At 43.2% G+C, this 13,264-nt stretch overlaps 1 protein-coding gene across 1 annotated transcript in view; it reads left to right on the top strand.

Moving 5' to 3' along the window:
* The window catches only part of hcn2b (hyperpolarization activated cyclic nucleotide-gated potassium channel 2b), a 74,422-nt gene that overhangs the window by 26,683 nt on the left and 34,475 nt on the right, over positions 1-13,264 (top strand). Inside the window, exon 4 of the mRNA XM_049588951.1 lies at positions 925-1,143. Coding sequence (XP_049444908.1) covers positions 925-1,143 — 219 coding nt within the window. The remainder of the gene's footprint in view (positions 1-924; positions 1,144-13,264) is intronic.

The following is a 13,264-nucleotide window of genomic DNA, read 5'->3' as shown; positions in this document are numbered from 1 at the left end:
TTTTTATCTCCTCAAACTAATCCAAGCCACTGATCCAGCTGACAGCTCAAAACAGATATGAAACTTTGAGCCACGCTTGGGGCTCACAGTCAGCCACCAGGGCCCTCTGCCTGAGGCTAAGTGCCTCTAAAATCTCATCTTCTTCCTTTGCTGTTGCTCAAATCACCTTTCTAAACACTTCTTTTCATCTGCCAGTTCGTCCTCTTTCACCTCCTGCAAAACCAGCCGAATTTGAATCTCAAATGATATGCAAATGCTCCTGGAAAAACAAAAATCAGATACGAATCCAAGCAGTCAATCAGCGATTGAGGACAACACTTGTCCTGGAGAGGGATAGGAGGAGTTTGCGAGGAAACACACATACAGCGGTGAACCCCGGACAGCTGTTTGAGAGGAGGATGTGAGGTTCAGCTGGGCCTGTGGAGGGCCGTCTAATGAATCTAACACAGGAGGATTAGGTTTGACTGAGTGTGTGAGCACCAATCAAAGCCAGACTGGAGCAGGCAGATGTACAGGCTCCTCATTAACACTTGCTTTTTTATTTTTTTGCTTCTTCTCCTTCTGCTCTGTCCAAGACGGGGCGAGGCAGCTCAGTGATGATGATAAAGCTCTCCACCAAACCTGAAACAATCACCAGACACAGATTCATTCACTTCACAGGGAGTGTCTCACCCTTTAGACTGCTTATACTTTAATTCACTCTGTACCACCGCCTCTGTCGCCCTCTAACTTGTATAAATTTCACTGCTGTGTGCCTTAACAGTCTACCTTTGGCAGAGACGACCGGCTCAGGTCATCAGGTCAGAATCATTGTAGCGTGAAGGAAACTATTCTCCCATTCTAGGAGGGCAGAATAACTTTTCCTCTTTCCCTAATTTCTTTTTCTCTCTTGTCTCTTTGCTCTCCCTCTGTCTCTTCCTACAGAACGACACATGGAGCGAGCTCTACTCCTTCGCCCTCTTTAAGGCCATGAGCCACATGCTGTGTATTGGATATGGAAGACAAGCTCCGGAGAGCATGTCAGACATCTGGCTGACCATGCTGAGTATGATCGTAGGAGCCACCTGCTACGCCATGTTCATCGGCCACGCAACTGCACTCATCCAATCTCTGGACTCATCCAGACGGCAATACCAAGAGAAGGTAAGGATCTGGCTAGTTTTTGGTGTCCTGAGTTATTTGACAGGATGTTTACTGCTGGATGTTTCTGGATGCAGATCAAGTTTATAAACGGATGTTTTGATATAGTTGTTGTGAATGTGGCCCCCTATGACTTTACATCATCAAGTATTTTCCCTGTTGTGGTCTCATCGTTCACCATGAAGACATGTGAGACAAACTTAGTTTCTTCCCAAATTCAACCTAACACAAGGTGAGTAACTGATATACAAATGATCATTAGGCAGGTGAAGTATTCCTTTAAGTATGATGCTAGAGCCAGGAGGCATGCAGCTTAGCTTAGCATAAAGGCGAAGCAAGCAGGATCAGTTATACCCTTTTTCTATTGTCACTTTGGCTGTGCCGAGCCAATTTGTGTTTCCATTGTCAGTTTAGACGCGCTGTGCCACGCCAAGCTATGCCCGGGATGGATCTCCTTTAGAGTAGGTCCAAAAGCCGGGCCGCCCGCCCCTAAGCGGGTAGCGGTGGTGTTTCGCCGACTGCAGCCAACCCTTCGACGACCCCCGTTCTGCCCCCTAAGTAAGCGTGTATGTTGCAAGACCCTACTCACCTCTGTCTGCAGGAGACCAGAGAGAAAGACGTTCTCAAAGTCTCTGTGTGTTCAGCTTTCAGTACTTTTGTAGCTTCTCACTGAATCTCTGTAGTTTGACGTTTAGTTTCTCTCCTGCGTCCTGTTTTTACTTTAGATATCTGCTTTATTTTACTGTTTCATGTTTGCTATCCGCCGGATTAGAGGTTGTGTGAAGCTGCTGCTCGAAAACTCAACATTTCCGTATTTTGGTGCTTCACAATAAAAGTTTATATGTAACAAAATAATGAGGAGAAATGAAATGTGTTTATCACTGCATTAGCAGAGCTTTGTTAGCAGCTTTTCTTTAATAAAGGCAAGTCTAATGATACGGCCGGGAGGAAGAGTAGGAGCAGAAACAGCCACAGTGAGCACAGTGAGATGTTGATGAAGAGCTGCAGACAACAGGCTCTTACTGCACCTCTGCAAACCGCTCACCTCCAACAGGTGAACTTCTTTTACCTGTCCTGCTGTGGAAAAACATATACAGCAAAAATAACAGGGGACTTTAGTTGTGGATCAGCACTGTGCTATTAAACGTCATCACTCAAGACAAGCCATCATCAGTTTTAGACACACCTTCAAGACGGTAGACCTGTTGTAATGGAAATGCAAATCCCTGCTGTGCTGGGCTGACAGCCAAAACCAAACCAAGCCAGCCCATGACTGTTGAAAAGAGGTAATAGGTGGCTCCGTGCAAAGTTAAAAAAAAAAAAATGCACACTTGCACCTTTAAAGGTCACTAATTAGCACACTGTATCTATCAAAAATACAATTAAAAGTTGTGTTTTTACGGGAGTTGCATGCATTAAGAATTACTTCCACGCCAGCTGTTTCCCACTTCTTCCAGTCTTAGCTTCAAACTGAGTGCATAGACATAACAGTGGTGTCAGTGTTCTCACCTGACTCTCGGAAAGACAGCAAGGATGTTTATCTTCCAGACTATATTTAGTTATATCCAGCAGCGTCACTTCTTTTGAAACAGTGTCCTGGTTACTCTGAGTGATCCACAGACTGGGCTGTAAACAGTTGTGATTAGAACAACCTTAGACCAAAGATATAATCCCTGTGAAACTGTGGACTGTGTGTTCTGTGGATTATCCTGAGTTACAGGGACATTTTCTCCGGGAAGAGATGCTGCTGTTGATATTTTTAAATTTAGATTCTCAATGTTGTGAGCGGTGAGCAAGCAGAAATCGTCTATGGGCATCTCAAAAATAAATCTTTAAATCTTAATCTATTTGCTTTGTTTTTGTCATTTGGGTGAACTAACCCTTTAAAGGGACATTGTGTAACATTTTCAGTTGTTTACTGACAAAAATTGATGTCTGCATTCATAAATATGTCATCACTGGTGTACTATTACCTCCACCAATAATCTGACTTATTCTCGTAAAAGGAGAATTTCGGATTTGCTTGTACATTTTGCGGGTAAGTCATCTGTGGGGTTCCATAATGTTTCACCATCTTGAGAATACATCCGCCAGCAAGGGACATACAGCACCGCCTTCGGCGTTTTCGTTGAGAGCCAGGCTAGCGCTGCATGACTGAGGAGCTGAAGGAGAGGAGCAAGAGGCGCTTCTCTACTACCCCAGCAAATTTGAAACAAAGTCCCACTCTTTGAGCATAATGCAGGATCATGCATATGCAGCATCATGGGAGACGGAATCCTCGTCGCCAAGAAAGCACAAATGAGAATAGAAAAGGCAACGTGACCGGTGAATTTAAAAAATGAGGGTCCACATCGGGGTAGCCTTTTCCAGGTGGAGAGAGCTGCTGAGGGAGAATGGTAATGCAATCGCCGGTCACGTTGCCTTTTTGACTCCCTTTTGCGCCTTCTTGGCGACGAGGATTCCGTCTCCCGTGATGCTGCATAATACATGATCCTGCATTATGCTCAAAGAGTGGGACTTTGTTATGCTGCAGTAGTGCCGGGGTAGTAGCGGCGCTGGCCGGCGCAGTGTTGCGAGGAGAGGGATGAGGTGTGTGAGGTTGAGCCACTTGTCAGTTGTCAAAGGACAAGATGTGATTGGTTTGTTTCAATTTACATCCGCCCCAACAGTCCTACGTTGTAAACACAGCCAGCATGGTGAGGAGGGGGTTTGTCAACTTGCATCCCGTGTGTCTGTGTAGGAGCCTGAATGAATACTCCATGAAGTATCGGATGACATGGTTTCATCAACGTTATCATAGCTTTTTGGTACACAGCGACTACCGTTGTTGCAATACGCGTTTGAAACAGTGAGGCGCCAGAGTGCGCTATCCGTTTGAATGCAATATATGATTTCAACGTTAGACGGGAGAAATTCCTACACACTGTGGCTTTAAACTCAAACATATCTGAGTAAATAGCACAGCTTGCTAGTTTTTATTGAGTGGTTTTACTACAGTCTATTTTTTGATCACTTTACATCACAGGTAGCTACAGGATTACCTTACGAGCACCCAGGTGGTCCCTCTATCTGGAGCATGGCACGGCGCCATAACGAGACTCCATAAAGAGCTTTAATCTACAGTGCTTGTCCTCTACAACGATGTGAATAAGGTTATCCAATTTGATACGAAGCTTCGTTCATTTGATTCAAACACACTTTGATGGGAACAGCATCTGTTCTATCGGTTCGATATTCACAGCTGCAGCTTGCTGGGTCTCGTCCTGTCTGACGTCTCCGTACGCCGGCTGATCAAAGCTCCTGGTGTCTGCAGGCTCCTGCTTTATAAGGCCATGGTGTCAGCGGTGCTCTGCGTCTTGTTAGCTTCCTTAGATCCTGCGTGATGTGGAGAAGTCTCATGCTATCTATCACTCATACACATGCGTGCAGACACACACATGCACATCAGAGTGATTGGTTGAGCTTTGTTGTTTAGCCGAAGCCTCTGGCCAATGTTTAAAACAAAGACTGATCAGGTTTACGTCCCTCTTATTCAATCATATGCTGTTTTGGCCTTAACGTGTAACTTTATTCTGTTTGTTTTCTGGCTCTTGAGGCTTGGCTGTGCGTCATGTTGAGGAGCTAATAATCTTGCGTTACTTTCTAGGTCATGATATCAGTGAGCATCCATGATGATGCTGAGTTTATAGCAGACCAACATGCCTGTGGGAGGGGCTGTGGTGGTACTGAAAAAGTAATGAAGCTACTGTATGTATGTGTCAGATTCATGAGAATGGTTAATGCTGCAGCGAATGGATGCATTATCAATGGATCTGGGGTACAACATCCATCTACACTGTACACAGTGGATACATATAAACACATAACGGGTCTTTGTTGTGTGGGTAAAAGATACAGTGATTCAGAATTCAACAGAAACATCTCTTTTCAGAAAACAATGACCCCTTTTTCTAATAACTTTTACCCCTTAACTAAAAATCGTGGACAGTGATTATCCACAGTCACCTGGACATATTGAAACTGAACTTTTAAATATTATATTTACATTTTTTATCATCATAAAAAATTTTTAACATCACTGACATATTGGATTTTAACTTGAGACCCTTAAACAGTGATTGTGTTTTTCAGTCAGCGGCCTCAGATCTGCAGACTGCCTAAAGAACTCAGACTTGCTAATTCAGTACCATCTTTTAAATCCACTTCTCAAAATACACTCCTCTCATAGACTTGCTTTTATCTAATTGTCTTTTGATCTTGCCAACTTTTAACCTTGTGTTGTTTCTCTATGCATTTTTTAAAATCTAATTTCATTTTCTAAAGTTCCTTTTTCTTTTGATCATGTTTTCTATTTTTACATCTTCGTTGTGTTTCATTCTTCATTATTTCGCCTTTTATTATTTCATTCTTTCTGCTTTCCTGTAATAAACTTTGTTTAGTTAGGTGCTATTTTCAAAGTTTAGCGTCTCTGCAAAGAAGGTTATATTGTTGCCTGTGGTTTTCTGTTAAGTCTCGTTCCCACCAAGCAGTCTGGTTTAGTTCAGTTCACTACGCATTAGAACAACGGTCATTGGTATCGTCCGATTTCGGCTTTGAAATTAAGTATTGGAATCGTCCAACATGCTGATAATATTGGTATGTCATTGGTATCAGCCAATATCAGCTTTAAAATAAACACAGAATCAGCCAACATGCTTTTTCTTATTTTTCACATTGCATGAATATTACGTACATTGCGTTTCACGTCCCCATCCGCTGATGGGCAGTCACGATCAGAGTATACGGGCATAATATGATGTTAATTCCACTACAGAATAGACTTGGTGATCACTAAAGTTAGGTGGGGAAAAAAGTGGATATTAGTATTAGTTATCAGTCAAATGAGTTGTTGTTGTTGCTAACCTGATGAACAAGGTGCAGACAATCCTTTGAATTGCCCATGAAGACGAAATACAGCAAGAGCTGGACAGAGCAGTGGCACCGCTATTACTATGCACTAACAACTCTACATTTAAGAGTGCGGTCTGTGGTGTAAACGCCAAACAGATCTAGGATTTCATGTCCATACAGGTTACGTTCCAGTTCTAAGGATACTATGCCTGAAGTGCTTGGTGGAAATGCGGCGTTAGTTTGCAGATACATCAAAAAGTGTGGAAAGATTTTAGTGGAATTTGCCAGAAAGGTAGATCAAGGTCTGAGATCAAGATTTGATCTGCCTTAACAGACGTTCCACCATTTTACAGATATACTATACATGATTGAACAGCTGTCGGGAGCAATATGAGGTTCAGTATCTTGCTCAAGGACACTTCAACATGTGGACTGGAGAAGCCAGGGATCGAGCAGCCTATTAATGGGTGACCTGCTCTACCTCTGAACCACAGCCGCTTTTAATTACTGTTTGTAAATACGCTTGCCAACCCCAGATTCACTCTCGTTTGGTGTTACGTCTTGCTGTATTGTGTCTCTTGGATGCCTACTGCTTATAGTCTGGCACCTGGTCGCTCTGTTTTTATAAAGCCCCGACCTTACCTGAGAGCTGTGGGGTACACGCCCATTAATGTCCAGAGAACAGAAGATGTAAATAAGGTAATACAGACAGAGACCAGAGTTTTTGCAGGGAAATACTTCGCCATAAACTTCTAGTGGGTTTTTTACCTCCTGTAACTTTCATCCAGTCCGAGCTAAATGTGGCACATAACTTAGTTGGATTAACCTGAAAAAAAGTTGCTGTACTTTTACACTGTAATTGGTTTCCAGACGGGCTATTTGACATTAATGCTTTAAGTCTACAGGACGACCTCTTGCAGCGAGCTCAGACACTGAAGAGAAAAATTGAGAGAAAGGCCAAATGAGCTGCTGAGTCTGTGCTGGAGTCTCTGTTTCATGTCAGTTATGTGTAGCTGCACTCTGTCAGTGCTGTTACGTCAGCAGCAATCAGTTCCTGCCATCAGTCTCATTCTCCTCTTCTTCCATGATGCACAGCAGTGAAATAATGAACAGAGTGGAAACACCCTGCTAGGCTGGACTAAGACAACTCATCCAACATGTCCGTCCCTCTCCAGTCCCCCATGACTGTTTGTTCATCATTTACCAATGAACTGAACCATGCTGAACTGCAGTCCGCAATAAATTACCGCCAGATAGCAGGCTGGAGACTGAGCTATGGGGTGAAACTTGCCTCTCTGACGAAACAGATTCTTTGTCCAAGATAATGTAAATGCTAGCGACAGCATGGACTTGTGTTGACACAACACAGAGTAAACAGTTAGCATCGTGCTCAGCGTTGAGACAGAAATGTCATAATAGCTCCAGCACTAAGCACCTTGTCCTGTCTGCATGCAGATGCCTGCTGACCAAAGAGAGTGTTGATCCAAACTGTTTAGTGTGGGCTGGAGAGTTGCTGGTGATATTTCTGTTTTATCAGAATGGACACATGTTGTTTGGTGAGCGGTGTGTTTAGCAGGTCTCGCAACAGGAATATAAATAGAGACACGTAAGTGTGAGATAAGGGAGAGAGACGCTAATGAGAAACACTGTGAAGCAGTGGTTCCCAGCTGTCAACTACTTCTTCATTCAGTTGAATTGTCAGTGTTTATGTTGGTTTGCCTTCGCACTAATACCATTTATGGTGGCTGAAGATGGACTTTTTTAAACCATTTATTCACTGCTTTGAGCTCATTGTTTCACCTGTTTATCCATTACTTTAGCTAATTATTTTGCTGTTTATCAAGTTACATTTAGCAAATTTATTCTGTTACTATTAGCTAATTATTTCAGCTATTTGTCTGTTACTTTTAGTCAGTTATTTCAATCATTTATGTATTAGTTTTGCTAATTATTTCAACCATTTATTTATTACTTTTAGCTACTTATTTTACGATTTATTCATGACTTTTGACAATTATGTCAATCATTTTACCATTACTTCAAGTCCATTTTTCCTTTCCTTTTGCAGTTATTTCAACCATTTATCCGTTACTTATAGTCTAGTATTTCAACCATTTTTCTGTTACTTTTAGTCTAGTATTTTAACCATTTGTCCATTACTTTTAGTCAATTATTTTAACCCTTTTCCTACTACTTTTAGCTGCTTATTTCCACGATTTATCCATTACGTTTGTCAATTATGTCAATCATTTTACCATTACTTCTAGTCCATTTTTTTCAACCATTTATCTTTTTCTTTTGCCGTTATTTCAACCATCAGTTATCATCAATCAGTTACTTATTTCAACAGTGAATCAATTACTTCTAGCAAATTATTTCACCTGTTGATTCATTACTTTTAGCTAATGATTTCAGCCATTTTTCCATTACTTTTAGTCAGTCTTTTCAACCATTTATTCTTTACTTTTAGCTAATTATTTCAACAATTTATCCATTGATCAAGCTAACAATTTCAACCATTGTACCCTTGATTTAAGCTAATTATTTCACCTGTTTGTCCTTTACTTTCAGCTGACAATTTCATTTTCTATTCATTATGTTTTGCTTATTGTTTTACCTGTTTATTTGTTACTTTAGGTAACTTTTAGCTGGCTTTCAATTTTTAAACTATTGATCTGTTACTTTTAGCTTTTTCCCATAGGTGTCATTTAGGTATGGCGAGGTATGGCAGCTGCCATACCTTGGAATCGGGAGAAAAAAAAGAGAGAGAGGTTCTGTAGTCATTACTGGAGGCGCACTGGCTGGTTGTTTTCATTGTATTGTGCTTAAATAGGTCAATAACATGCTCATCAGTGAATACGAGTGTTAGTGAATACGAGTGTTACTGAATCAAATTGTTCGCCACTTCGCTCCTCCGTGAGTTATGAGTTATGTGAGTTACCGTATATTTCCAAATAGCCGCCGGGCACCTAATAGCCGCCAGGGGTTTGACCTCGTTTTGCATATTAAACGCCGGTCCGATTAAACGCCCGGGCGATTATTTCCTCATTCATTGCCTCATGGCTGTCCATCCTTGAGGGACTGTTTGCGCTTTTACTCATGGGTCGGTGGTGAAGTGGTGCACATGACTCGTGCTACAGACGGACAGACAGCCACGTATCTAAAACAGGTAATACATCTGGCTCCATCTTTCCCGCATCAAATATTCGTGATCACCTACACCCGTGTACGTAACAGCGCACACAATTCCGTGTCCTCTCACCGCGGATGCTGTGATATGATGGCCCGGTACTCATTGTAGCTCACTCTTAGACCCAATAATAATAATAATAATAGTAATAAGTTACTGTGGACCTATATGCCATGCCTTTTAACAAAATTGGTTCTTTTAAATGCCTGGGGTCAAAATCGATTTTGTGAAATAAACGCCCGGGCTACTATTTGGAAAAATACAGTATCTGTGTGTTGTAAAAGCATTTTGCTCTGCTGCTGTAGACAGCCTGTTTAAATGATGTCTTGAAGCCTGTCTGATTGTATGTGGGGGTTTTTTTCTTCATGTCGGCATGTTAAGCTTGTATTTTCAGTCTCTGGAGACACTCCAATAAATTCGCCTATACAGTATTGCACCAAATTGGCCTTTGTTTTACTATGTTTCATACACCTGATCCCTTGGTTATCTTCTGGAAATGAGCTTGTAATTAATTTATTTTCTTTATTTTCTGTGAAGTTAAACACATGACTAATGATAATTAAATGTCCACTCGCTGTCCATGGTGCTGAAATATGCGCCGAAATAGGTCCGATGTTTTCACTGCTCTTACCAAGTCATGCATTACATGCAGACATGAGGTATTATGAATGTGAGAAACAGCTTCATGTCCTTTGAAACAGTTTTCAATAGCATAGTATGTACTTCTGACAGGTCAAAGACCAAAGTGAAGTTTTATTTAAGTTTATATTTTTGAAACTCCATCATCAGTAGCTCTGTCATATTGCCATACCTTAGCTTTTGCTGAAATGATGCCCCTGCCTTTTCCTATCAATTACTTCACCACTGACTATTTCAACCATTTCTGCATTACTTTTTGCCATTTCACATGTTTGATTTTTTTAAAATCAAATCGTAAATTCTATTTTTTCAAATTACATAAGACACCCCACAATCCTTAGAGTATCACCTGGATACAAGTACCCGTGGCTGGGATTCACAGCATCTCCATTCTCAAACATAATTCTTAAACATGTTGGAGTGTGATGCGGCCAACGGTTAGACAGGACCATAGTGTCTGACATGAAGTTGTAGATGTGCATCTCTACAAACAGTACTACTACTACAGTTAAATGAGGCAGTGGCAGCAGCTTAGTGTTCCCTCATCATCCACGTCTTCATGTTGAGGTGACTGGTGCCCTCATCCTGTGTTTCTCTACAACACTCTTCTCATCTCCATCTCCATCTCCATCTCCGTCCCTCCATCCCCCCAGCCCTCCCCTGCTTCATATGTCCATTTGCCCTTGACTGTTGGGCAATACACCATCTGCCAGCGGACACCGCGCATGGACAGAGGGCATTAGCCATTATGTAACTGCACTCCCGCTCCTCCTCCCCCATCACTTCCCCCCCTTCAAGAGCAATAGAGCAGCGTGTCCGAATGGTAGTGAGAGGAGCGAGATGTGACCCCTGGGGCCTCTGGAGATGTGCACTGATCCATTGGGCCTTGACACATGAAACAGCGACTTGAGGAAGTGCTCACTTCATAACCTGGATGCCCACTGAAGCCTGACCTGGACTACCTGAGCCACTGACACTTAAAAAACTTAATTTAATTCAAGGTCCACTCACTTGCTTTTTCTGAAGCTTTCAACCAAATCTCATAGTCAGTCAGATACGGTGTAAAGCTCCAGAAATTGCTAGTGGACCTTGAGTTAAGTTTTTTTTTTGTCAGCCACACTCAACTTCTTCTGAAACTTATATTTTAAAGAGTCCAAGTCCAAACTGCTCGATTTCTCACTGTCTTCACCGCCTTATAGCCACTATATGTAGATTTATTTTTCCTCATTGTAGACTCTTAGAAATTATTCAGATATCGTATGTTTTATTTTGTAAAAATCCAGCTGACATGTCATTCTTAGTGTCGCTGATGGATTTTTTCATATGACTATTGGAGGTGCTAAAGTCATACATTTTCAAATCCTATAGATAGTGGCTTTCAAGGGTTTTTCCAATGATTTTATTGGCCAAAATTCATGCACCAGAGGAGGAGATGTCCTGACTTTTAAATGGTAAATGGCCTGCACTTGTATAGCACTTTTCTAGTCTTCCAACCACTCAAAGCCCTTTAACACTGGTGGCTGAGACTACTGAACATGGTGCCACCTCCTCAGTAACCATTCATACGCACTCACACACATCGGAAGTGATTTGGGGTTCAGTATCTTGCATGTTACTTCGATATGCGGACTGGGGGGGGGGGGGGGGGGGGTACCGCACTACCTCTGAGCCACAGTTGTCCCTGGCATTGGTCAAGATCCAAAAACACTGGATCTACAATGCCTTTAATGTCAGTTCCCATAACATGGTTGAGAACATGATTTGTTAAACCGTCCCTGCCTATCAAATGCCTGCATCTTTGAAACCCCTTCCCAAATTTATAACACAGGCACATAACACATCACCAGAGGTTATTGCTATACTGTTATGACTGATTGTTATGTCATCAGTGCACATGAGGGGAGGCGGTGTCTCTAATATTAGAATGTCCCGAGCAACATCAAAGTCCTCATCATGGATTATTATAACAGCTTTAATCTGAGGTTCACCTCCAGCACAGTTACATCTGAGCGGCACCAACTGGAGAAAGGGATCATCACTGGATGTACCATTTCAGTGATACCCTTCGCCCTGGCCATGAACATGCTGGTCAAGTCTGCCGAGGCGGAGTGCAGAGGCCCCAAAACCAAGTCCGGAACCCGTCAGCCCCCATCAGAGCATTTATGGATGATCTGACAGTAACAACAGTGTCAGTCCCTGGATGCAAATGGATCCTCCGGGGCTTGGAGAGGCTAACCACCTGGGCTTGGATGCGCTTCAAGCCGGAAAAATCCAGGTCTGTAGTCCTGAAGAGAGGGAAGGTGATCGACCAGTTCCACTTCTCTCTAAGAGGTACCTGTATTCCATCAGTCACAGTGAAACCCGTGAAGAGCCTCAGAAAAACCTTTGACTGCTCCCTAAAGGATGCCGCTTCCATCAGGGCAACCAATGAACAACTGGAGAGTTGGCTGACTACAGTCGACAAGTCAGGTCTTCCAGGGAACTTCAAGGTTATACCAGCATGGTGTCCTGCCTAGGATACTGTGGCCATTACTGGTATACGAATTTCCAATCTCCACTGTGGAAGGACTTGAGAGGAGGGTCAGCAGCCACCTGCGATGTTGGTTGGGCTTACCTCGAAGTCTAAGCAGCATTGCCCTATACGGCAACAAGAACAAGCTGTCGCTCCCCATCAACAGCCTTACCGAGGAGTTTATAGTTACCAGAGCGAGGGAGGTGCTCCAGTACAGGGAATCCTAGGACCCAAAAGTATCTCAAGTTGGCATCAAGGTGAGGACTGGCAGAACGTGGAGGGCATAGGAGGCTGTGGACCATGTAGAGTCATGGCTGCGTCACAGAGAGCTTGTGGGATCTGTGGCGACCGGCTGTGCAGGCCTGGGAACCATTCCAACAACTCACTACAACAAACTTGAGGACAAGGAAAGGCGGGACCTGGTCCAATGCGAAATGAGGGCTGGGGTCGAGGAGCAGCGTGCAAGCCTGACGGTGAGATTGAGACAACAGGGTGCATGAACCAGATGGGAAGAAGCCATGGATAGGAAGATCTCATGGCCTGAGTTGTGGAAGGCAGAATCCTACCGCATCACATTCCTCATTCAGTCTGTCTATGATGTCCTGCCCAGCCCTTCGAACCTCTTCTGTTGGGGCAAGGTCGATACTCCAGCATGTCCCTTGTGCCAAGGAAGAGGAACTCTGGAGCACATCCTCAGCAGCTGTCCTAAAGCACTTGGAGATGGCCGCTATCGCTGGCGCCATGACCAGGTGCCGAAGGCGGTTGCTGAGTCCATCAACACTGCCATCGACCAGAACAAGCGCTTGCAACCACCAAGGCGTGAAATCTCATTCGTGCGAGCCGGAGAACAATTACCTTCCCGACCGAAAGCCCAAACAGGCCTCCTTGGAACA

The sequence above is a fragment of the Epinephelus fuscoguttatus genome, linkage group LG10, assembly GCF_011397635.1.
Source record: "Epinephelus fuscoguttatus linkage group LG10, E.fuscoguttatus.final_Chr_v1".
NCBI classification, from domain to species: domain Eukaryota; kingdom Metazoa; phylum Chordata; class Actinopteri; order Perciformes; family Serranidae; genus Epinephelus; species Epinephelus fuscoguttatus.
Note: the sequence above shows the minus strand (reverse complement) of the source record. Positions and strands in the feature narration are given on the sequence as shown.